Below are 26,770 nucleotides of genomic sequence, written 5' to 3'. Positions count from 1 at the left end.
GGGTAGGTCAGCCTCCAAACATTCCTGGCATTAACTGAAGTGGTGCTTCTTGTGATGCAGACAGCTTATCCCTTACTTATTGAAAATCGTCTACCCACTCCTGCATGCAATAGCTATTTATAACATTCAAAAAAAATTATTTCTCCACAAAATGGTTCCATTGCATTGATGGATGTGAAAGAGCCATTTCTCCAGTCCACTTGACCTATCCAGTGCCAATAATGTCAAGGTTGACTTCCAAAAGTATAATAAAGCTGAAAACACTTACCTTGTTTTGAGAACAACAGCAACAACAAAAATGTATTTGGACTTCTACTGTTGAAGCATTTTTTTAAAAAATGCAGGTGTTTGGATATAAACACTGTAATTTTTCCTCTGTGGAGCCATTGCATTTTTTTCTTGCCTTCTAATATAAAAAAATTAAATTGTTTCTAACTTCTAAAATGAAGCATAATAACATTTTAAATAGGGCTGTGAATAGAAACATATGCTTTCAGCTTGTAGAGCAAAGTGAAAGGAATTGATCTCTGGTGAAAAGTATGAAGTCTGGAATTTAGCTTCACATTCTTAAAGCTGGCTCAGTTCTTTGTATGCTCTACAACTGTAACCTCAAATCCTCAGGTCTGGTTTAATTTGTAAAATAATTGGCTCTGTGTTTGCAAGTATACTCTTAAACAATAAGCAATAGCTTTACAATATTATTTTTTGTTATCATTATTGAAGTGAAATACTTTACTGCTGGAGTAACCTGTTGTTTAAGAGTGTAGCTGCAAACAATCTAGGCTTAATCTGTAAATTCTTCCTAACAGGTGAGAACTATTGAGGCAAGAAAATACAGCAAGAATTGGGAATTCATCCCATCTAAGTTTAAAGGCAATCCAGCTACAATTGATAACAGCCTCTATTTATATCAGTTTTCTGTGATAATAGAGATGGAAACGTACCAGCTGCTTTGCTGCCAGAGTTCTTAAGAACTAAACTGCTTTTGTCAGATTAATAAAGGACTGGTTCCTAAGAACAGGAAATCTTTTCAGCCTAGTATTCACCTGCCTTGTTTTCCCACATGTAAATCCATGAGTGATTTTCCACTGGGTTGGACTCCAGATTCCCCAGCTTTCTGAGGACTGGTCAGCTTTGATTCAGAACCTGCACAATCAAAAGTGCATTAACAATGGTTTAATGATGCTGCATTTTCTGTACCATGCTTTAAAAACAAGCTCAGTAAGATTGTCTACTGTGTGTAGTTACATTTGAGTTTACTCAATTCAGACTAATCAGCATGTGTGCTAAAATTTAAAGCATCTTCCCCCCCCCCTCTTTTTACAGCTGACATGGGCTTTGCCCGACTATTTAATTCACCTTTGAAGCCTTTAGCTGATTTGGATCCGGTAGTTGTAACATTCTGGTATCGAGCTCCAGAATTGCTGCTTGGAGCAAGGCATTATACCAAAGCTATTGGTAAGTAATAAAGTGTTTGTTAGTATATCTGATTTATCCAACGTAATATATTTTAAATCCTAGTTTTCCCGATATGACTCCCTTCCTTGCTTTGCACATGTAGAAAATTTCTTCTCTTGGAAACTATAGTATTGTGCTTTCAGTATGGAGGAAAAGTGATTCATTGAGCTTCCTTAATGCTGAATCTTCTGTAATGTTATTTGTTGTCCAAACGTGTCCATTATCCTACATAAAATAGGTCTTAAATACTGTGGTGCATGTAACTGGCAAAAACTCTACTGAATTTACTAATGTTCTAACTAATTGTCCCTAATGTTTAATGCTTAAGACTGACTTGCATTACTGAACAGTGTCAAGATCATTTTGGCTTCACTCCAAAATTATGCTCACACATGGTGCCTCCACACAATTTCCCCAAACATAACAGCACCCCTTCACATTCTACACCATTCTGGAGGAATTATTCAGCTTTCACAAGTCTAGGTCCAAGCCTTTGATTGTAGTAGACTTGCACCCAGAGCTGAATCAGCCTCTTTGGTTTGGTTGCACTATTACTAAAGATATTTGTTTGTTTCTATGTGCTTTTGAGTTTTTCCAACTCACTGAAGTCCTGGATACTAGAAGTAACTGTGCAAAAGCCCTCGTTCGTTGAATTTAAAATCACGATGAAATACTTTATTTTGTCTAACAGTCAATTATGGAAGAGAGAGAAACTTCTGTCCCGACCAGATATACTTTATAGTGCTCTGTCATGTCTCCCTTTAGCTGCCCCCTCCTTGTAGGGAAGGTGCTGTGATCATTTTGGTTGTCGATTATGCACCTTTTCCAGGTGTGTTACATCCTTTTTGAGATGGAGCAACTGAAGGTGCACACCAAATTTCCAAACACACTGACACCATAGATTTTAATAAAAACATTACAGTTCTGGCTGTCTTACTTTCAATCTGTTTCTGATTAATCCCTAGCAATGACTATCCTTCGTGAGTCCAAGCTCTCTAAGGGAGGAGCCAGCTCAGTAGTAATGCTTCTGTTTGCATGACAAAGATCAAATCAAGCAGCCATTAAACTAAAAAAGACCCTCATCAGAAAATCTAGAGATCCTCTGTCCATTAAGTGTTGACAGTACTGAGCAAGATGGACCAATGGTCTGGCTCTGTATAAGGCAGCTTCCTATGTCTTCCTGGCTAGGTACTACCAGTGAAGATACCCATTGGCCAGTATATGAAATTATGATTCTTTTTAATAAGTCCAGTTTGCATAATTTTACACTTGCATTGAATCTCATCTCCCATGTTGTTGCCCATCCTCTCACATTCACCATTCTGTAAAACTTCTTGTTATCTGGAAACCTGGCCACTACCCCAGACTTCAGATCATCTGTGAACCAATTAAATAGCACTGGTCTGAATATAGACCCCTGGGAGGCAGCACTGCTTGCTTCCCTCCACTGTGAGAATTCTTTGACTCCTACACAATGTTTCCTATTACTAATCCATACGAGGATATCCTATCCCCTGATAGCTTAGTTTACTCAGGACCATTTGTCAAAAAGTTCTCTTAAGAAACAGCACTGTCCCTGAGCTAGCTAATGGAAGCTCTCAAGCCATGGGAGCAAGGGAGCCTTGCAATCCCTGTGTGTATGTGACCAAAACCCTTCTCTAAAGCGAGTCTAAATTATAAGTCCCTTTCTGCCTCAGCCCATGTGACAGAGTATATCTAGGGATTCAATCCAAGTTTTAGGCTCTGTGCTCAGGGACTATACCACTCTCTCTCTTATTGGGCTTGGTAACTTCTCTGAACTATGTCCTGTGACCCAGTTTAGGGAGTGCACAGTCCCTAAAGGCTTCGTCTTCTGGTGTGCCTTTACATGGCTACTTTACATAACTAGAGCTTGGAGAAAAAACACACAGACATGGGTTTTGGTGTAATTTGCTTAACCGCTTGACAAAAAGGCTCTATTAGCTCAGCCCTTGTATTTTATTGTGTTTAAATATGTTAGCTTTGAAAGGGGGGGTTGTTGAAAAGTTGGCATTTTTATAACATTCCTTATTGTGTCACGTTTGCGCTCTGTGAAAGCATTTCATTAAAATGGTCAAACTAAACTTACACTAAATATTACATTATCATTTATTTCTCTACTACCTTTCAATCAAAAAGGCCATCAAGAATGCTTGCAATGGATAAAATGCAAAGATGAAATTAAAGCTAAAATAGTTTTTTGCTCATTGTTCTCTAGTATCAATGATGAAATTAGTAATATATATGAAAGATGCAACAAGTCACATGCACAATTACTGCTAAAACAGCAGCATATTTAGCTACCTAATGACTGCTGAATTTACTTTTGATGTTCTGTGTCTGTCTTTCCTATTCTTCATTATTGGCTGATGGTGGGGAGGGGGAGGGAGGGAAAATGGAATGTTGTGACATAGAGGTGTGTAACAGAGAAGGAGCTAAATAGCTATTGTGAGAGGTACTAAAGTGCTAAATGTACCTTTATGTGACATTAGTTTGACCTCAATTTCTTTGACTTAAGTAGAACTTTTTTTGTACATGGAAACAAGCGTAAAATCATAAGGGGAAAAGCAGCACAACAAAGTTATACTTAGATGAGAAACAATATTAAAGTGTTAGCCCCTATGTTCTTAGTTTAGTCTGGGATTGTGATATAATGTATGTGATTAAAGGGGAAACTTTGAATTGTAGTCCAGTTAACAATAGAAACATCAGTAGGAAATGTTTGGCTCACTTAAACAGAGTTGTTTGCTTGAAGAGGCCATGTGTAATCACTGCTGTTTTTCAGACCATTTTCTCCTTTTAGAAAAGCCTATTTGATTTTTCCCCCTCCTTTTTTGTAAAGATATTTGGGCTATAGGGTGTATATTTGCAGAGCTGCTAACATCTGAGCCAATATTCCACTGCCGACAAGAGGACATAAAAACTAGTAATCCTTATCATCATGACCAGCTGGACAGAATATTCAATGTAATGGGATTTCCTGCAGGTACATGTTTTGGATATTCATTATTGGTGTATATTACGCTATACATACTGTTTGACTTTTCTAAAATGAAAAGTCAGAACAATCATATGGTCAAAACAGCACAACTGTATACATATTTTTCATGTGTTGGAAAAGGTGGGCTTGAAACAAAATGCAGCGCTGTTATACAATATAACTTACTTGTGACCCATTGGTTTACATATTCAACATCTAATATAGAGATCATTGATCCTCATCATATCAGTCCTTGGACACAACTAGAATTGTGGCTGCCTAACTCGGGCCATCACTTCCATTTTCTCTTGGTTTTAAAACTTTTTTTTAAAAAAGAGAGAAGATTATAAAGATGGGGGAACAGGAGAAAAGTTGACAAATACTGGGAATAAACTGGGACCCAAGTCTGGAGAAAATCAAAGGCTACTGATATTTCTATCTCTAATACCATTTAAGATGACTCTTGATGCTATAATATTTGCTGAAACACTAGTAAGCCTGAAAGAAGCCACAGCAGCCATTGGAAAATGTCATTATTCTGCATCTTTTTATGGATATGCATATAACTGTAAGTGTTAAAATGAATGTTACTGTAAACCGCCCAGAGAGCTTCGGCTATGGGGCAGTATAGAAATTAAATAAATATGGTATTACCCCAGCCTACAAACATCAATGTGAAATGGATTTTTTCTATTTTTGATTTCTTTAAAATTCTTACTCTTTTGGGACCCGGGGCACATTTTGAAATCTTTTGTGGGCACCACAAAATATCAATTTCACAGAAAAAAAAAAACTAAGCAGTGCTCATAGCCTTGCACCCAAATTGGCAAAACATCTATGCCCACCCAAAAACAAATAATATACAAAGCAGGCAGTCCCCCGGAAGGCAACAACAGCAAAAAGGCCAACCCCCCCTTTTTTAAAAATAAAATTGGAAGGAACAAGGAATCTTGGTGTGCACCAAAGGATGTGTGCTGTGTTGGGGACCTCAGGCTTACTGTGCCAGTCTTAATATGGTGGGAATACCATATAAGATTGCTTTAACTTTCAGTGTGCCCTGCTTTGCATATTTTTATAGCAAAGTTGATTTATATTATGTAACAGATAGATCCCCATTTGGTGACTCTGGTCTAGTGTAACTGATGCAACTATGAGCAAGGGTATTTTGTCCACTCAGATTCATCAGTGGTGTCCAGGAAACAAAGAGGCAGATAAAGAGATAAGCAAATGATAGCTTCAAATGTGCAAATGCTAAGTCCTATTCTTTCTGCAAAGAAAGACAAAAAAGTATTATTAATACTCTTTTTATAGATAAAGATTGGGAAGATATTAAAAAGATGCCTGAACATTCAACGTTAATGAAAGATTTTCGAAGAAACACGTAAGTTTTGCAAAGATCTTCTAACAGTTTATTATGGTTTCTACAGCCTCAGAGGTTCACACATTCAAAAACCAGGTTTCTTTGGCAATTGCCTCTTTCCTCCCTCTGGTGAACACCCCTTTGTGTGGACATCCATACAAAGATTGCTTCACCCTTGAGTTATCTGTGAATAGTAGAGCACTTTAATTGGAAGGGATATTTCACTGCACACTAGATATTTGCAGATGGAAGTACTGAGAGTCGCGTTGTTTCTGCAAAAATCCAGTGCAAAGCCAAGAGAGGAATAGTGGGCAATAAGTAGGAAGGGATTTATGCTGGCCACGAATAATGGCACTTGGTTCAGTAGACCCTTGTATAAAAGTTTTTGTGAAGCTGTTAAAAACAAGCAATGACTGCCATTTTGCTTATTCTGCAGACAAATGTGAAGCTACATAGCACACATAAAATTACTGTGTCTTAGCTAAAGAGATAATTTGTTGCATTAAAATCTACTGTTATTTCATTTTCAGGTGTAAAGTTTTAAGGTCTGATTTTAATAATTTTTAAAAACCTTTATCAAACTCCTAACTGCCAGACATATGTGTATAATATTTTACAGGAGGGATACTGAATGACTGATTGCTAACAGCCTTTCATAGCTTTGTTATCCCTGATATTTGAACCAGATCTGTAGTAATGGGAAGTAATTTCCATGTAGCAGATACAGGAAAGGCTACTTTTACAGTGCTAGCACCATTTTGAATCACAGAAGGGCCAGACAATTCAGCACAACTGAGTTCTTTAGTGGGGACTAGGCCCTGTTAGTTTTATACCACCCACCAGATGTTCATTCATGACCTAGAATTAGGAGTGAGCAGTGAAGTGGCCAAGTTTGCTGATGACACTAAATTGTTCAGGGTTGTTAAAACAAAAAGGGATTGCGAAGAGCTCCAAAAAGACCTCTCCAAACTGGGTGAATGGGCGGAACAATGGCAAATGCAATTCAATATAAACAAGTGTAAAATTATGCATATTGGAGCAAAAAATCTTAATTTCACATATACGCTCATGGGGTCTGAACTGGCAGTGACCGACCAGGAGAGAGACCTCGGGGTTGTAGAGGACAGCACGATGAAAATGTGGACCCAGTGTGCGGCAGCTGTGAAAAAGGCAAATTCCATGCTAGGGATAATTAGGAAAGGTATTGAAAATAAAACAGCCGATATCATAATGCCGTTGTATAAATCTATGATGCGGCCGCATTTGGAATACTGTGTACAGTTCTGGACGCCTCATCTCAAAAAGGATATTATAGAATTGGAAAAGGTTCAGAAGAGGGCAACCAGAATGATCAAGGGGATGGAGCGACTCCCTTACGAAGGAAGGTTGCAGCATTTGGGGCTTTTTAGTTTAGAGAAAAGGCGGGTCAGAGGAGACATGATAGAAGTGTATAAAATTATGCATGGCATTGAGAAAGTGGATAGAGAAAAGTTCTACTCCCTCTCTCATAATACTAGAACTCGTGGACATTCAAAGAAGCTGAATGTTGGAAGATTCAGGACAGACAAAAGGAAGTACTTTACTCAGCGCATAGTCAAACTATGGAATTTGCTCCCACAAGATGCAGTAATGGCCACCAGCTTGGATGGCTTTAAAAGAAGATTAGACAAATTCATGGAGGACAGGGCTATCAATGGCTACTAGCCGTGATGGCTGTGCTGTGCCACCCTAGTCAGAGGCAGCATGCTTCTGAAAACTAGTTGCTGGAAGCCTCAGGAGGGGAGAGTGTTCTTGCACTCGGGTCCTGCTTGTGGGCTTCCCCCAGGCACCTGGTTGGCCACTGTGAGAACAGGATGCTGGACTAGATGGGCCACTGCCCTGATCCAGCAGGCTCTTCTTATGTTCTTACGTACTTTCTATTCAATTTGGTGCACTGTTATGAATCAGTGTTTTCTTTCAGGTATACCAACTGCAGCCTTATCAAATATATGGAAAAACATAAAGTTAAGCCAGATAGTAAAGCATTCCACTTGGTAAGTTTCAGATAGTATCAAATTATACACTTGTGGATTTTTATACTGTTTCCAAAAGCATTAATTTGAATTGCTTAAACTGGTTTGCATTGTGTCTCTTCACAAAAGAATTTATTCTGAAGTTGAATTTGTATGACATTTAGTATTTCATAGTATTTAGTATTTCATTTAGTATTTCATAGGGATTCCAGTCCAGATAGAGAAATCTGAACTAAAACCCTAACAGCCAATTAAAAGTTATTCCCAAATGCTTGGAATTGTGGGATTAGATTATTTGACAGGATCAAAGAGAAATTTATGGTGGTGACAAACTCTATTCCTTTTTGAACATGCCCTCACAACCTAGTGGTCTGGCTAACTACTGGTTTTTATCACCAGACTTCTATGGTCTAGTGGCGGTTAATGTTTCTTCCTTTACCTAGCATGATGTCTACTGCCTACCTTCTTGCTGGGGAAGGGGAATGTGGGACTGGGCTTGCCATTGAGAAGGTTCCTCTTCAGTATTTGTTTACTCATTCTACATTTTGAGCTGTTTGAAGAGGCGTGGAGGGCAAGAATGGGATAGATGGGTTTGCGGCAAATTTATCACATGACAACCTAAGAATATGGGAAACTCAAGCATATTGCATCTCCTCACCTGGTAGGACATTTTATGCTTGTCTATGCTCCAGAATCATATTGCATTCAACATGTTGTCCTACCACCTACTTTAAAACAGCTGCATGACTTGTTTCTAAAGGACACTCAAGCAGCCTTAAACTAAAAAAAGAAAGAAGAATGAACTTCTCCAAGTAGGCACAAAAGAACAAATCTAATGATTGAAATGGTATGACGAGGCTAACATTTTCAAAGGGAGCATAGAGGAGCCCTCTTCTTAGAATTTTTTTTGGGGGGAGCTTTTGTTAAGTGTGAGATGACAACTGTTGGCTGTCAATGTATAAATCAACTGGAGTGTTAGGTGATCAGATTCAGAAAGTGATCTTGTGCTTGCCTTTTAATAATTGGATGGCCTTATGAGGCAATGTTGATCTTAAAGCCAGTGTTTTTCTCAATCTGTTACTATAGTCCAGATCAAGAGTGGAGACTAGCAAGTGGACAAGCTGGGTTAGAGATTCTTTAAAAAAAATTCTGGTTCATCATAAATTTGAAAGGGATTACAAAAACATAATCTGAAAACTTGCTAAACCCAGCCATCCAAAGCCATTAAGATACCTAGTCCATGACCAGTATAATTAGAAAGGGTGTTTTCGACATCTCAGTGACAGAGGATAGAAATATATAGTGTTGTTGGGACTATAAGATTAATACCGCTGAATTGTTTATGTAACAGAAATAGAACTTCTGGAATATAGGTATGATATGCTCTGAAGCCCACTTCTGTAAGCAAGCAAGTTCTGTAATTGCAGCTTTTTAATAGGTAACATCTCATAGAACATTTGATAGTAGCCTAATCCTCAGGTTATGGAAGCATAGGTGATTATTAGGATGCTGCCTTATACTGGGTCAGACCATTTTGCCATCTACCGTATATTCCGGCGTATAAGACGACTTTTTAACCCAGGAAAATCTTCTCAAAAGTCGGGGGTCGTCTTATACGCCGGGTGCTGAAAAAGAGCGGGAAAATTAAGTCAAAAAATGGCGGACAATAACGAAGCGGCAATGGCGGGCGGGGGTAGAGCCGCTTGTGCTGCAGCCGCGGGGCCGATAAGCAAGGTCGCGGCGCAGAAAATCAATAAAGGAACGGCTAGGTAAAAAAAGCAAAAAAAGCCGCCGCCGCTAAGGAAGCAGGAGGAGGCAGCCGCAGCCGCCGTATGCAGGGACCGTTGTGGCGCGAAACTGTCAGGCAGCGAGGCTCAAGGCAGTCCGAGATAAAAGCCGCAAAGGGAGAGAGAGAGCCGCAGCCGCAGACTCTCAATGAAATATTCCCGGGACGGGGGAGACTCAAACGGCCAGGAACGGGAGGGAAATAACGACGGGAGCTGCAGCCGCAAGCTCCCGCTGGGAATAGAGAGAACCGCAGCCACGGTCCCTCTGATGGCTGTTGGATGAAAGGCTGGGAAAATCAACGGCATGGGCAACAGGGAACCCCCCCAAGGGAACTCCCCAGGAATGGAAAACACGACGTTAGATACAAGACAGAGGGAAGGGAACACTTGGTAAACACACAGTCACAAAACCTCCACACTCTGTCAAACAAATACAGCAACAAAAAACACAGAAAACTTAGCTAAGCTACGCTATAGGATCTCAATCTTGTTCGTACGAAGGCAAGAATGAACTGGAGAGTGGGAGGGGCCTGACGCCCCTAGTCTTGACTTCAAAGACATTCTTGCCTTCGCACGATAGGCTTTGTATACAACAACCAGCCAATCGCCGGTAAGGTACATCGCTTGCATGTCATAAGCAGGGGTAGTCTTATACGGCGAGTATATCCCAAACTCTATATTTTAACTGGAAAAGTTGGGGGTCGTCTTATACGCCCAGTCGTCTTATACGCCGGAATATACGGTATCTCAGTACTGTCTACACTTTGAAAACCTGGAGAGCTGCTGTCAGACAGGGGTCTTTCCCAGCCCTACCTGGAGCTTCTGGGGATTGAACCTGGCACCTTCTGCATGCCAAGTGTGTGCTTTGCTGCTGAGCTGACTTGACTCTGAAGGCCCATATGAGGAAGGTTGTCTGTTCACAGTGGTGAAATGTTTTTGTGGTTGGTTTGACAGCACTGAATGTCTTGTGTTTTTAATTTTGCATAGCTACAGAAATTGCTTACCATGGACCCAATAAAGAGAATTACCTCAGAACAGGCTATGCAGGATCCTTATTTCTTAGAAGATCCACTTCCTACATCTGAGTAAGTGGTCAGTTTATTAGCTATTATCCACATACCTCTTGAAATGCTTTCTTGCTTTCAATATTGAGGGGTGGCTGGGTAGATACGGAATGGAGCTGGGAATGTTCTTTTAAAAAAAAGAGATTCTCACTCTAGATAAGTGGTAAATTGGCTTTATTGTGCCATTTGCCATTTTTAAGTAATGTTCCTATTAATCTTGTTTTGAGTCTTTGATCCTTTAGTCATAGCAGTAATCCTGTTATTCACTGACAGATTGATCATGCATGCTACAGAGGCTAACTGCCTGCAGGTCCAGTTCTCCCTTTTCAAATGCCAGATGACAGTCTATAATTAGTTTGTAATTTTGGGGGGTGGACCGGGGGTGGGAGAAGAGACTGCCTTCAAATTTCACAACCAAAGTCTAGGTTCAGGGCAAATTCACTCAATTTCTTTATTTTAAAATAAATAGTTAGGAAAGGTTTGTGTTTTAAGCCTCCCTATTCTAAGTATGTAGGAAAGACTTTAAAATTAGTCTTTGAAAGACATGACTTTCCTTTGTGTGAAAGGATCTTTCCCTGGCAAGTTGGAATAAGTATTTGGACCTTAATTAATGATTTATATACCCAATTTGCTCTCTAATTATTGAATATGTGAAATGCGTAGAGTGCCTTTAAAGCCATTTCTGAACATTTATGCTGTTCCTTCTCATTATGAGCAGGGAAGGAGTTACATAGAGCATGGAAGACCCATCCCTGATCTCATGTTCTCTAATGATTCCTCCCGCCCCCCAAAAATGAAAACAAGATGAATATGCACAACATCCAGTCTTTGGTTGTGAAGCTTGCAGGCAGGCAGTTATTAACCCTCCACTGAATTTATAAAGGGATGTAAGCTGATTTCAGAATTTTCATGTTCTGCATAACTCCTCACCCATGTCCATGATTAGGAGCTGAACAAAATATGCAAAACAGGCAAATAATTGCATATGTGTATGATCCTAGGTTTTCTGAGACCAGGCTTCCATATCACTGTAATGACCTGGTCTTTTTTGTTGCATAATTTTTATACAATATACCATGGCTGTTTTCCTATATATTCATTTCAGTGTAAAGTGTGCACTGATTACATATTTGGATCCCATTGTCCCAACTTGCTAGGTGAGGCTAAACACAACCAAAGTGGTTTACCCAGGCCCACCCTTAGCATGTGCGGGGCCCGGGGCAAAAGCATAGTTGCCCCCACACACATTCTTTCTCTCTCCATATATATATTTATTATAAAATATATAATATTTATTATAAAATATATAAAATATGCCGCAGTGGGACAGCCACCTGTCAGAGATGCTTTAATTTGGATTCCTGCATTGAGCAGGGGGTTGGACTCGATGGCCTTCTAGGCCCCTTCCAGCTCTGCTGTTTCACGATACACAACTATGAAAGGCGACGGAGCCCTGCCCTCTTTTGCACCTGGCCACCCTCCTATAATCCAGAGGAGGGGAGGGGTCCCCCCCCTTTTCTAACTCCTGCATTTTGGGATCCTTTTTCCAAACTGGACATGGCAGGGATTGAGTCACCTCCAATGGACAACACATGCTCCACCTCTGATCTGGAGCTTCTTCGTGGGCCTCCTCCCTTTTCCATCCAGCGCTCCTCTGAACTCCAGGGGAGTCTCCCAAACCACCCCTAACAGAGGGAGGGGGGAGAGCAGAAATGCAAAGCCCGCTTTCCCACAATAGGCGGGTCAGGAAGTTCCCGCTCCACCCTCCGACGTTCTCCCTTGGCATGCTTGGAGGAGGAGGAGGGGGTGTCCCCTCTAGCAATCCGAACTCGCTCTGCTTAACCCTGAGAGAGCGACTGAAGCCAAGAGGAGCCAGGCCTTATATTTTCCCTGGCTTTGGGAAGAGATGAGGTGGGGGTTGTGGGTACCGCTCCTACTTGGCGGATCGTCACCAGAAGGTAGTACTTGGGGAACATGCTCGACTCCATTGTGGAGTCCCTCAGGGGTCGGTTTTGTCCCCCATGCTTTTTAACATCTACATGCAGCCTCTGGGTGCCGTCATCAGGAGTTTTGGAGTGCGTTGCCACCAGTACGCTGATGACACGCAGCTCTATTTCTCCTTTTCATCTTCTACAGGTGAGTCTGTGGATGTGCTGAATCACTGCCTGACCGCGATAATGGACTGGATGAGAGCTAATAAACTGAGACTCAGTCCAGACAAGACTGAGACACTGTTGGTGAATGCCTTCCCTGCCCAGATGGTGGATGCTTACCCTGTTCTAGATGGGGTTACACTCCCCTTGAAGGAACAGGTTCGTAGTCTTGGGGTTCTTTTCGATCCTTCCTTGTCTCTGGAGGCGCAAGTGGCCACGGTGGCAAGGAATGCATTCTACCACCTTCGGTTGGTAGCCCAGCTACGCCCCTATCTGGACAGGGATGACCTCGCCTCAGTTGTTCATGCTCTGGTAACTTCTAGGTTGGATTACTGTAATGCGCTCTACGTAGGGCTGCCCTTGAAGACAGTTCGGAAGCTTCAGCTAGTGCAAAACGCAGCAGCCAGACTGCTGACGAGGACCAGCCGGTCAGCGCATATAACACCTGTTCTGGCCCGTTTGCACTGGCTACCTATTTGCTTCCGAGCCAGATTCAAGGTGCTGGTTTTGACCTATAAAGCCTTACACGGCATGGGACCGCAGCATCTTGTGGAACGCCTCTCCCGCTATGAACCGACCCGGTCACTTCGCTCAGCGTCTAAGGCCCTTCTCCGGGTACCAACCCATTGGGAAGCCCGGAGGACAGTTACTCGATCTAGGGCCTTTTCTGTAGTGGCCCCCGAATTGTGGAATAGCCTCCCCGAAGAAATACGCCTGGCGCCGACGCTTCTATCTTTTCGGCGCCAGGTTAAGACCTGGTATGCTCCCAGGCATTTTAATGTGTTTAATGTTACAATTTTAAATCTCTTTGTTTCAGTTTATTTATTGTGATATTTTGTATTTCTGTACTTTTAATCTTTTGTACACCGCCCAGAGAGCTATTCGCTATGGGCGGTTTAAAAATGAAATAAAATAAATAAATAAAATAAATATTATATGCAGGAGGGGGGAAAGAGAGCCTGTCAGCCGGTGGTGCACAGCTGCTTGAGACGCTCAGCCAGCTGGCAACGACGATTGCTTTGACTCAGTCATGAAATCTGTTTATGTTGTGGTTATGATATATGCAGATCGCCAAGTGTGGCATGCACGGGGGGCCCCAAAGCGCGGGGCCAGGGGCAACTGCCCCGCTTCCCGGTGCCTAGGGATGGCTCTGGGTTTACCCTTCCAACTCCATAACAGAATATGAACATTTAACATAAAAAAGTACTTGGCCTACTTGAAAGCTATACACATCTAGTGTGGAGATCTACTGTTTATAGGGCAGTAGTACTAGATTGTAAGCTCTCTATACAATATGAAGTAATCAAACAGAGTTGTCTGAACCTGTGTGATGTATTCTACATTACAAACTAAGGAGCTTATTGCTGGCCCTGTAAACTTCACGGGAGATTGCCTGGGACCATTTGTAAGCTATTGTTAGCTCCTCAGAGGAAGAATGGAGTATTAACACAAATGTGCTACATAATAGCAGGAGAGTGGTGTCCCTGGGTCTTTCTGAGGAATGTTCTACCTCTCTCTTTACATCAACACTCTATGGGAGAGAGTAAAGTGGATTTGAATGGGTGTGTATATTATTTATTTATTTATTTATTTACTGGGTTCTTAGTCTGCCATCTTCCTATCTCTTAACCACACTACACAAGGATTCTCCTTCCCACGCTAATAGGGTCGCTATGGACCCAAGTAGCTGTTTGAAATATTTGTTAAAATATTTTTTAGCAAGTTTGTGCCACTTGATACATCATGTATTCCTCAACAATTATGGGGTCGATTTTCCTGTGGCATTTCAGGTCTCCCCCACCCTTTCAGGTTTTTTTAAACATTACATTTAATTTCCTAAGCTATCAGGAGTCTGTTCTTTTTTAATGCTCCAGATGTTGGTATTGTTAATCTTTAGTAGACCTGAAGATGCGGTATAAATCAAATAATAATGGCTTACATAGTCACAGGTGATCTATAGCAGTTGCCCTTGTGTTAGAATCAAATATCTTCTCTTGGCAAAATTAGGGAACTTGGAACTGAAGAAACCTTGCAATAACCTTACCTTTATTATTGATAATCTTGCTTGGAAACAAACCTGTGATACAAAATGATGCAAGAAACAGAATGAAGCAAGAGGCATAGTCCTTTTATGGAAACCTTCCACGTATGACCAGGAAGAGAAGGCTCATCCTAGATTTGAGTAATGTCTCCAATCTTGTATAAAAACAGAGCAAGGCATACTTCTGCTTGTCCTAGCAGGAAAATTCATGTTTGGAGTGGCTTGCTGGTTAGTATCTGGAAAGAGCAGCTAGGAATAGCTATGTACCACATGGCTCCTTAGTAATGGAGGCTTACAAGTCTATGGACAGGCAAACTGGAGGATTATATTTGGGCTATAATACAGTCCATTACTAATACCTGCATTATAACCAGTGTAGTTAGCTGTCATTGTAAAGCAGCTCTTTTTTTAATGAAGAAACTGATAGCCTTTCAAAAGAAATGGAGTCTCTCTTGGAACACTTAAAGAATAAATTTGCTTCCCAAAATCAAATGGCAAGTGACTTCTAAGCCAGGCACAGCGCAGACCAGTTCATCATGGCACACACTTTTCTTTTTGTAATAGGCATTTTATACTCTTTCCTTAATGCACACAAAATAATTGGTGGTGGTGTTTTGTTTTGTTTTTTGCAGTGTGTTTGCAGGTTGTCAAATACCATACCCAAAACGAGAATTTTTAACAGAAGAAGAGCCTGATGACAAAGGAGACAAAGTAGGTATTTAATTGAAGGCCATGATGAGAGAATACATTTAGAAGATGTTTTTTGTTAATTAGGTTGTACAATTTTACAATTACCCAGTTGTTAGGACAATTATATTTATGGTGGGGTTGATTCTACTTTCAAGCATTTGATTTATCAAAAGTACATGATATGTTGTCCCATACTTTTTCATATGTGTCCTTGACTATTGCCTCTAGTTTGAGTGAACCATTTCTTGCCAAGGTAAGGGAGTGATAACATGAAAGAAATTATTATTAATAAAATGAAAATTGTGGAGACAAATTAACATTGATTATGGATCACTCCAAATGTCTATCAGAAATTGCAAGATATTAACTTCTCCAAGATTTCAGTTTATATAATATAGAAAAAAACCAATATTGATATCAATCAAATTATATATACAATTTGTAGAATTATGAAATAATAAGGCTTAGAGCATTTTTCCAACATAACTCATTGGACTACGTAATTGTTCAGTTCTTTGAGAACACGCACATGAATGGAAGACATTTAAAGCTTTGTACTGAGGTAACAAAGGACAGTAGTGGAGTGAAACTGTTGAACAGGAGCAGAGAGGGAATTTTCGACACTTATTGTGGACCCCTCATTACTGAATTCTGGGGTAAGATATTTGACTTTAACTGTTATGAAAATGATTGTTCTACGTGGTTATCCCATATTCCCAGGTTGTTTGGAGGAATGGATTCAATAAGTAACCACAAATTACTACAAGACTTGTTGATTGCCTTGCAGTGCTTTCCCTAAAACTGCAAAAATTATGATTCAAGCATTAGATGATTTTGTAAGTTATGGGACATTGCTTAAATGGTTGCATTCATTCGATTGAATCAAATTATGCACAAGCAGACCTCACAGAATAGGACTTTTGTTCCCCTGTTGCCACTCCCACCCCAAATCTGCTCCAGAGGGCTGCAGAGGGGAGGAAAGGAGAGTGAAGGCCTGTTTCACTGGCAGAAGTCTGTTCTGCTTGCTCACAGACAGCATTAGTTATAGTCCCATTTATTTTATCAAAGTCCACAAGGAGATACTGACTTCCAGATGAAGTGGAAGCCTTTTTATTATCTGCAACTTGAGAGTAATTTTGCTTCTAACTCCTTTTCATGTTAACTGCTTTTGGCTAAGGCTGCAGTCCTAAAATGCATGCTTAAAAATAAGGCAAACAAATTGGACTTATCTCTGAGTAAATATTTATGATAGGGCTGATTTTACTTTTCATTTTAATTTGTGTGCATGTTTACTGTGGAAATAATAAAGTAGGTATTTAAGTAGTTAGTGGCTTTGTGCCTGATTTTGCCTTACACAAGATTTGATATTTCCTACATATGAACTCTTCTGAGTTGTATCTTACATTTTTTTCTTCAACAAATTGAGAAGAACCAGCAGCAGCAGCAGGGCAATAACCACACAAATGGAACTGGTCATCCAGGGAACCAAGACAACAGTCATACGCAAGGGCCTCCCTTGAAAAAAGTGAGAGTTGTTCTTCCTACCACTACCTCAGGTGGACTTACTATGACCTCAGATTATCAGGTATTTCTGTTTTTAGCTTTCATAGTTTGGCTTTTTATATTATACTGAAAATGGTTTATGTTAACATGTAATGGTGACTGTCCATGCATACCATAAAAGTAAAAGTTGCTGTAATTTTTATCTGTGTGAATCAATGTTTTGATTGTTAAACTAGATTTTCCCTAGGAAATATCATTAACACAGTTTGCAAAACGTTGAAACTATGTGCTTGACCTTGCTACTTTCAGTAAATCTTTCTGTTGATGCTATAGAATACACTTTGATGCCTTTGCTATTAAATACTTCACTAAATTGATCTAACTCAAAGGCACAGTTGGAGGTCTGTACAGTCATTACTAACTATGGATTAGTACATACATCATACTAAACCACAGCATGAAGAACATTAACTGTGGTTTGGACTTCCAAGCATATGACAGACCCATGGTTTAGAGCTATTGGTTTTGTTTTGTTTTAAACCCTCTTAAAAATTAGCTTCATAAGTTGACTCCATGGTACAATAGCCTCAAGAGCTGTAGCGACAGCTGTAACTATGGTTTGCCAATTCAGACAGTGTCAAACCATTACTAACAAAACCACTTCATGCCATAATTTCTGATTCGGGTTTGCCAGCTTATTGCAAACCATAATTTGACACTTAATACATGCCTGAAGCACAGTCAGTGCTTTATTTTAACCATACCTTGGAGTGATATCTGAATTAAGCTTATGACTAGGTTTCTGTCAGTAATGACTTTTGACATTCAAAACCCCCCATTAAACCTCACAACTGTATATCAACAAACAGTTGGAAAAGACCATGAATAAGCTTCTCTTAAGAATTTTTTAACTGATGCAGGCCTATACCAATTTATGTTCTCACAACATAAAATCTAGTCTATGTGTCCCCTGAGGTGATTCATCCCAATCCAACTCATTGGAGAGCTATGTTCATAGAGGCAGGGAAATGGGGTAGAGTACCAGGATGACAAATTCAGGACCTTGGACAACAGCAACAGATAGGAAATTGCCGGTTTGGGGAAGAGGTGTGTTCTCGGTCTGTAGTATACAGATGCTAATATTAATGATGAAGTTACATATATTCATTGCTTTTTACATCGAAATGTCCCAAAGTGACCTACAAATAGCAGAGAGAGCAAAAAACACTAAAACCAGATATAAATGCAGAAAAACAGACAATGATAGTGCCAGGCATAACTCCTTGGAGAGAGCATTCCACATACACCTAAAAGGTAAAGGTGTCCCCGCACTTATAGTGCGAGTCATTTCCGACTCTTAGGGTGCCGTCTTGCGACATTTACTAGGCAGCCATGAGCAGAGCTTCGGCTGCATTACTGCCACTTACCACTCTGCGCCACGGAGGGAGTAGAAATAAGCAGTATGGGGGAAAGGAGGATGAAATGGAGGACTTGGAAGTAGCAGCACCTTCCTGTGGCATGGGTAGTTTATCCCTTATCTGGGATGCCTGGATTTCACCTATATTAATTCACAAACACAGTTTCCATCACTGGACAAGTCATTACTTAAACATGGAATGAGCCATCACTGAGAGAATTCTTATATTAACTCCCTAAGTGTAATGTTGTTCAATCCTGCAAGTTCAAACATTTGAATGATAGGAAATCGTGAGAAATTGGGTTGGTTCACTTACTAGTTTATGAAATGGATGGATGGTTTAGAACACAGCTCATATCCCTTCACTCCATCCTTGTCTACCTTTTTGTATCCCTGGCTTTGGCTCCAGTATCTGCTTTGTGTCTCATGATGACAGTGGTAGCCATTTGCAAATGGCACACAAAAGCTTGTTAAGCCTTGAAGTTGTGCAGTCCTCTGTCCCTGTAAAATAATAAATTTTAGCTGGAGATTTGCAAAGAGTCAATTGCCAGGCCTGTGTATGGAACACTAATAAAAATAATTTATTCAATAGAGAATAGAGTGGCCTTTCATGAAAAGCTTGTCAGTTTGTTTTTAAGTATTGAAAAAATGTGCTGAGTTGGAATAAAAAACACTTTGCATCATGATTCTTGTGATTACATGCACTGCCTAGCAAAGAACATAGCATGTATCTCAATAGCTGGCTACTTCACTAATTGGTTTTCAGGACAAAGGAAATAAGCTTTGCTGCACACTAGAAGTGCCATACAAATTGTTACAGAAATATGGAAAATCTAAAAGAGCCGGGTATCTTTGGTCTAGAAAGGTTTTTCCATTTCCCACCTTTAACTGTCCTCTAGTATTTAAAAAGGTTACTACAGATAAAGAGAGCAGTTGTTCTCTTCCTGCAACATAATGGGACAAGAAAATAGAATAGGAAAGCATATCTAAGCTACGTATTAGAAAAGGCATTTTAACCATGGAAGCTGTTGGGCAATGGAAAACAAATCTAGGGATGTATAAAGCAAATCCTGTCAAAGGGTTGCTCGATGTTCTGACACAATTTCTAATAATTGTATTTGAAACTTTATACACTAGCTTGATGTAATTTGCCTGTTTCATTAGACTGAAAAGAATGTCAGATTGGGAAGTGGCATTTTTATCCATATAGTCCAGGCCATAACATGATTGTCTATCAGGTGAGATTAAAAAAAGGAGTAAGACTTGTAGTCTACACCAGTGGTTCGCAACCTTTATTGGCACAGGACCCCCTTTATAAGCTGAAAAAAAATTGTGACCCTGTTGCAATGAGTTTTTTTGTAACAACCCCCTCCCCCTAGGGAGGCAGGCTGGCTGCCAGGAAGGAAGGGGGAAAGCAGCCTTTCTTTGCAGGCTTGCTTATTTTTGCTTCACAAAAAGCCCTTTCCTCTCATTCTAAGTAAGGGCATTGCCAGTAGTGGCAGTGCAAGGAGACGGGAATCAGTGATAGTAATCCCCTCTTCTTCCTGGTAGCTTCACCCTCAGCCTTCTTTGGCATCTGCCATGTATTGTATAGGCAGATGCCTGCCCTTATTGCGCCTGAAGGACGCTCTGGAGCTTCAGAAAAGGCCTCCCCTCTTGTTTGGAGCAAGGGGGAGGTGTCATCTGCAGCGGCAGTGGAAAGCAGACAGTGTAGAGGGAGTGAAGACTTTTTTTAAAAAAATAATAAATAATTCATTTCTTTACTGTTCACGGCCCCCTCTGGATTACTTCACGGCCCCCAGGTTGGGAACCACTGGTCTACACCATATGAAGGGAGGGGGCATGCAAGCATGCTACATTATATATGTGGTTGGCAAACACACTTATGTAGTTCTGATTATCCACCTCAGAAAATATCGCTTGGAGCTAGTGAAAGTTCAGGGAGCTATCAGAGGGAGTGAGGCCCTTCCTTGTGAAGAAAGGCGCAAGAGGTTGGGACTTGTATTTTAAAATTAAGGATAATTAAAGTCACTTCACCCATGACAATCTTCCTGCATGGATATCGCTTCCATATCAGAAGCAGGTACATCACATAGGAAATATGAAAAGCCCTCACAGATCAGGCCAAAGACTCATCTACTCCAGCATCATGTTCTCACAGTGGCCACATACTTATGGGAAGCCTTGCAAGTAGGACCTGAGTGTAACAACACTGTTCCCACTTCTGAATACCAGCTGCTGGTAGTCAGAGGCACACTACCTATGACATTGGAGACAGAACATAGCCAACAAGGCTAGTAGCCATTGATGGTTTTATTCTCCATGAATTTGCCTAATCACCTTTTATAACCCTCCAAATTGGTAGCCGTTGCTACATCTTGTGGGGGTGAATTCCATAGGTTAATTTTGTGCTATATGAAGTACTTCCTTTTGTCTATTGTGAACCTTCCAAAGTTCAGCTTCTTCAGATGTTCCCGAGTTCTAGTATTAAAGGAGAGGAAGAAAAAAATTGTTTCTCCACACCATGCGTACTTTTATACACATCTATCATGTCCTTCCTTCCTCACCTTTTTTTTGAACTTAAAAAAACCTCACATAACACAATTAACATAGAGCTACTAGCTTAGATAATTTTTTAAAGGATTAAACACATTCATGGATGATTGGCTATGATTGCTTGATATGGGAGCATTTCCTTTGAGTTACACATCCCTACAACCGGAGCTAGCTATCATGCTTTGCTTGAGAGTGTTGAGAGGCATCTATCTGTCCTATTGCTGCAAACAGAACTTTAGAACTTCCATCTGTTTCAGCAAGGCAGTTCTTATGCTCTCTTTGCAAACTTTGAGCTTTTCCATGGCTCTTTTAGAAACTGCCTCAGTTAAAGATCTGTGTTAACTGCAGGAGAGTACTAAAACATTTAGCAGCTTCCCTGCCCTTCTCTGCATACCTCTTTGTCACAGCCTCAAGGGGATGATCTTTCTCTCCTATTGTTCACAGTGAAAGGGTTCACCAGTTCTTCTGGTTCTTTAAAATACAAGCAAGAGTAGCAAGAAGGTGCTTGTAAACTCAGTAGCTCATTCCAGGAAGACTGCATGAGGACATTTGCTTGGATCCTAACTTCTCTTCTGTAAACAGAACAAAGTTTTGGTTCATGGAGTGGTACTGTCCCACCTCCCCTTCCCTCTTCACCCACCACCAAAAATGTACTCCCAAGGGTCTCTGCAGGATATGGCGTGGGAGGCTGCATTTGTCTCCTTCCCCTCCCTCACCTCCCCAGCCCTTTCACAAGTGGAAGAGCAGCTTAGAATCCAAGCAGTTGTCTTTTAAAATAAAATTTAAAAACCCATGGTTTCCAGTGAGCTGCTGGAGATGATGGGTGAGCAGCACAGGGAAAGAGCTTGCTCATAAAACCAACCACTTAATGGGAAAGCATGATATCACAGGGAAGGAGCTAATTCATTACAGCCAGTAACTTAATAGGAAAGCATGGATACTCTTTAAAATAATGTTCAAGATCTCAAGCAGAAGTAGCATATGCATAAGGAAAATAGCAACACCAGATGTTCACTGATCATCTATATAACACAGAGCTTTCCAGACTGGCAAAAGTGTTAAAACACATTTAGTCAAGAGCACTTTTCTGGAAGCACTTACCACTTGCCACAGTTGACCAGACATATGTGTGTGTCATATTTGCTGTTTAATAACTGTAGTTTACTGGACATATTTTTAGTATCTTTAAAACATTTTGTGTGCATAATTCATCTGGGTACAACAGGAAATCTGTTAAATTGCATTAAAAGCTTTAATGCATATCATTTGAAAGTGTCTGTCTTAAGTTGGGAAAAAAGTTACTGTCAAGGTACAGTCGCACAGTATGTAAACAGAGGTGTGTTGATTGGCAGCATACTTCCTGAAGCTGAAAATATGACTTCATCTGCTGCAGGCATGGAAACAAAATGCCAAGTAAAAAGCTCCAAATAGATTTTCAGCTCTCTGGATCTGTGTATTCTATAATAGTATTGTTATGTTCATACATTGCAAGTGCAATAGGTAAGTGTTCCTCTTGCTTTTGAGTAGTACCCACTCCAGTAGCCTAGGATATGCTTCAGAGCAGGAAGCAGTGTCCAACTCTGATAGGGTGCTGCCCTTTAATTAATAAAATAAACAACTCCCAAAACTTCTGTGGTTCTTTTGTAACTGCACTAGCTTTGAGAGACCACATAATAGCTGTATCTATGCCATTTTTATTCTACTATGAAGAAAAAGATTCAAAGCAGAAGGTGCTTTAATTCCTGTTGACAAATGTGCAGCAGGTTTTCAAATAAATGCGTAGCATAATTTGAACATCAACACTTAACACTCTCTCTCTGTCTTCCTTCTCCAATGCCTCATTCAGCGTTCCAATCCCCATGCTGCCTATCCAAACCCTGGACCAAGCACATCACAGCCACAGAGCAGCATGGGATATTCAACTACCTCCCAGCAGCCTCCACAGTACTCTCACCAGACGCACCGGTACTGAGCTGCACCTGAATAAAGTCAATGCACTGTTGCTAAGGCTGCAGGACTGGACGTGCTGCTGTCTGCCTGGAACCTGGCTTTGGGCCACTAGAATGTACTGTAACTATCGCATTTTCAAAATGTCTGATAGCCAAGTTCCACTACTTTTCACAGGCTGGGAGTAGTCGCTCCCTCAGATTGTACCCATTTATGGAATTAGACTTGAAAAGAAAGTACTAGCACAGTTTGTGTTGTGGATATGCTACTTCCATAGTTTACTTGACATGGTTCAGACTGACCAATGCATTGTTTTCAGTGACAGTCTGTAGCAGTTGAAGCTGTGAAATGTGCTGGGGGGGGGCAAGCATTTTTGTTGTTGTGAATTCTATTGATGTTAACAACGTTATCTGACTAATAGTACGCAAAATCTCTTAACTGGTATTTTAAGCATACAGTGTGTGCTAATGAGATGAAAACAAACTAACCGTGGCTCCAATTGAGGGAATTTTGATATACATTGATTTTTAGTGACTTTTTTGTGGGTTGATTCATTTTCCACATTGATCAATGTTTTATGACCAACAAATTTGCTACAGAGAGATTTTTTTAAAGACACAAAAAAATGAGCATTTTTCCAGCAGATTTACAAGCCTCCCAAAGATTAATTTTCAACATATGTTTTTGTTCTCAAATCTATGACTTGACTGGTATTAAAGCTGCTATTTGATAGTAAATGAGTGTGTTATTGAGATAAACCTGTTTGGTTCAGCAACCAACTAAAATGATTGTCATAGACAGTGTTTTATTTTTCCTGTTGGTGTTAACTGATTTGTGAGCATGCTTTTGGAATTAAAAAAGCATGAGTGACGTTCCCTGCAAACAAACAGTGCAGCATTCATTCATATATTTTTGTCATGATTTTTTGACAGCTGGCTTGATGTAGTGGATTTTAAATTTTGTTAATTATTTTTAAATAGGTTCGCACGTTTGTTCAGGGTCTCCCTTATCAAAACAAAGGATTAAGGTGTTAGGAGGACCTTAGAATTTGAGGAAAAACTATACCATAAAATGTACTGTATCAACCTATTTTACATGAATGACGCAGGTATTCTGACTTTAAAAAAAACAAATCAACATTGTTAAAAACAAGGTGTTACATAATAAAATTATTTTTCATAAATCTGCATATGATTTTACTTGTGCTTTTGTCAGTTGATGCTAATAATGTGACTTGCTCTGTATAAACACTCCTGCAGTGTTTGACAGTTAGCTTAGTTTTCAATACAAAGAGAATCATATCTAGCCCAAGTTGCTTAGTTATAGTCAGATGGGGTATCTGGGGCATACAAATCAAGAACTTTCAGAAACTTTGTCAGCAGTGTACTCACCCTTGCCATAGCTACAACATTACACTGTTACTTTTAGTAACTATCATTTTCCACAGGTAGCCTGCCATCAGATTGGGTAGTACTGCCATCTAGCGTCCGAAGGCAAGAATGCACTAGAGTTAAAACCTGGGGCTCGAGCCCCTCCCACTCCAGTCTTCATTCTTGCCTCCGTCTGAGGCAGATCGGAATTTAGACAGAGCATAGCTAAGTCTTTATTTTCAACTCTTCTCCTTATCGCTTTACCTCTTTATTTCTTCGGGGTTTCCCCTGAGGCTCCACCAGCAGCAGCTGCTGCTTTCCTGTTTAGCGGGGACTCCGTGGCTGCGGTCCCCCCTCCCCTTTTTTCCGTTTGTTATTCAGCCTTCTGAGGCTCCACCAGCAGCGGCTGCTGCTTTCCCGTTTAGCGGGGGCTCCGCAGCTGCGGTCCCCCCCTCCCTTTTTTCCATTTGTTATTCAACCTTCTGAGCCTCCAACAGCAGCGGCTGCTGCTCTCTCTTTTTTGCGGGGGCTCCGCGGCTGCGGTCCCCTCCCTCATTTTTTCCGTTTGTAATTCAGTCCTCTGAGGTTCCAACAGCAGCGGTTGCTGTTTTATCGTCTAGCGGGGGCTCCGCGGCTGCGGTCTCCCCCCTCCTTATTTCCGTCTGTAATTCAGCCTCTACATAGGGAAGCTTGTGGCGGTAGCTCCCTCGTAGACACCCCGCCCGTTTCCTCCCTCAGGGATTACTGAAGCCTCTTGTGGCGCTCCCGTTTTCCCGCCAACCCCGATATCGCGGCCGCCATTGTTAATTATTTATTCAATTCCTTTACAGAGGCCCCTCAGCCCGGCTGTTCATTCAGCCCGGCTTGGGCTTAATTAGGCTTACTGATATCGCCTCTCTCGCCTGTTTTTTGGCACCCTCCGGTGGCATATCCTTCCAGCTGGCTCCCGGCCGTTTTCAAACCCTTCTAGGGCCTTAGTGAGAGGCTCCGATATCGCGGCCGCCATTTTGTTTTGTTATTTGCCGCTTTTTTCTTTTTTAATACTTTTCTCACTTGTGGGACTTGTGTAGTCTCCTGTTAACAAACATATACTCACCTAATATATTCACCTAATCAGTATTTCCCTCAGACACATCAAGTAGCCCTGTTGTGGGACTTGTGTAGTCTCCTGTTAACAAACTTATATTCACCTAATCAGTATTTCCTTCAGATACATCAAGTAGCCCTGTTATACCACACCTTCCCCATTGTGTGTGTGTATATTTGTAGGTGCACCTCCAGTAGCCCTGTTATACCACACCTTCCCCATTGTGTGTGTGTATATTTGTAGGTGCACCTCCAGTAGCCCCGTTATACCACACCTTCCCCATTGTGTGTGTGTATATTTGTAGGTGCACATCCAATTGACTTATGCTCCACCTTGGCGGTACTGCACCTTCCCCATTGAGTGCGTGTATCTAGCCCTGGCCACACTGCGATTGTTAAATAAGGCTTGTCTTTTCTGGCAGTGTAACTAGCGGTCTCGCACTTTCCCCATTGTGTGCGTGTACTTAGCTCATGGCCAAGTTGGCAGTGTAACTAGCGGTCTCGCACCTTCCCCATTGTGTGTGTGGACTTTGCTCGTGGCCAAAGTGGCAGCGTAACTAGCGGTCTTGCACCTTCCCCATTGTATGCGTGTACTTAGCTTGGCGCCAACCTTACCCGAGTCGTTATTTTCCTCGTGCTGGGCGTACTTACTCCTGTCATACTGTCTCTAGTCTGTCCTATACTATTTCTGCCTTAGCTCTGTTACCGCTCCTTCCCCATTGTGGGCGTTCATTCAGAGATTGACATGGCGGATTTGAACCCTGAGGTGACAATATCCCCTGAAGCAGGCCGTCCATCACCACGCCAGCCAGCTAAACATAAACACGCCAAGGCAAAAGCAAAGACTAAACACCTGTCTGGTCACCAGGCACCCAAGAAGGCACGCTACGTATCACCCTCGCTTCCGGAGAAACCTCGCCATGCAGCCGTTCCTGCACTTTTCCAGTCTCCTTCTGAGTCATCAGAGGAAGAGTTTGAAGGATTCCCCAGTCAAGCTCCTCAAACTCCGCCTGGGCAGCCTCAAATTCCTCCTCAGGAACAGGCGCTACCGTCTTCCACTCTCCCAGGGATACAGTTGACCCCTGTCTTCCTGCAACAACTACGAGAGCTGCTGGGGTGCCTATCCCAACCCCAGCCTTCTCAACATTTGTCTTCTCAGCCCAGAACCTCGCGACAGCCCAGCTCTGCGAGGCACCCTGGTGACAATACTGATGCTCCGCTACCCTCTCCTAACCCATATGACGTGGTCAGGGGTAGACTGGACATAGAGCAATCTCAGACTGATGACTACATGAACGTTTTTCAGACTGACCTGGATGAATGGAGTG

At 41.2% G+C, this 26,770-nt stretch overlaps 1 protein-coding gene across 7 annotated transcripts in view; it reads left to right on the top strand.

Annotated features, from left to right (window-relative positions):
* The window catches only part of CDK8 (cyclin dependent kinase 8), a 74,800-nt gene extending 50,634 nt beyond the window's left edge, over positions 1–24,166 (top strand). For 5 of the 7 annotated variants that reach the window (XM_061628531.1, XM_061628530.1, XM_061628528.1 and 2 more), the window contains 8 exons: positions 1,327–1,458; positions 4,319–4,462; positions 5,768–5,837; positions 7,777–7,849; positions 10,603–10,700; positions 15,506–15,584; positions 16,990–17,148; positions 22,886–24,166. In XM_061628531.1, coding sequence (XP_061484515.1) covers positions 1,327–1,458; positions 4,319–4,462; positions 5,768–5,837; positions 7,777–7,849; positions 10,603–10,700; positions 15,506–15,584; positions 16,990–17,148; positions 22,886–23,011 — 881 coding nt within the window. In that variant the 3' untranslated portion in view covers positions 23,012–24,166. The remainder of the gene's footprint in view (positions 1–1,326; positions 1,459–4,318; positions 4,463–5,767; positions 5,838–7,776; positions 7,850–10,602; positions 10,701–15,505; positions 15,585–16,989; positions 17,149–22,885) is intronic. The other 2 variants (XM_061628529.1, XM_061628527.1) reach the window with 1 other exon arrangement.
* Positions 24,167–26,770: the final 2,604 nt, after the last annotated feature.

This window comes from Rhineura floridana, chromosome 5 (genome assembly GCF_030035675.1).
Source record: "Rhineura floridana isolate rRhiFlo1 chromosome 5, rRhiFlo1.hap2, whole genome shotgun sequence".
Lineage (NCBI taxonomy): Eukaryota > Metazoa > Chordata > Lepidosauria > Squamata > Rhineuridae > Rhineura > Rhineura floridana.
Note: the sequence above shows the minus strand (reverse complement) of the source record. Positions and strands in the feature narration are given on the sequence as shown.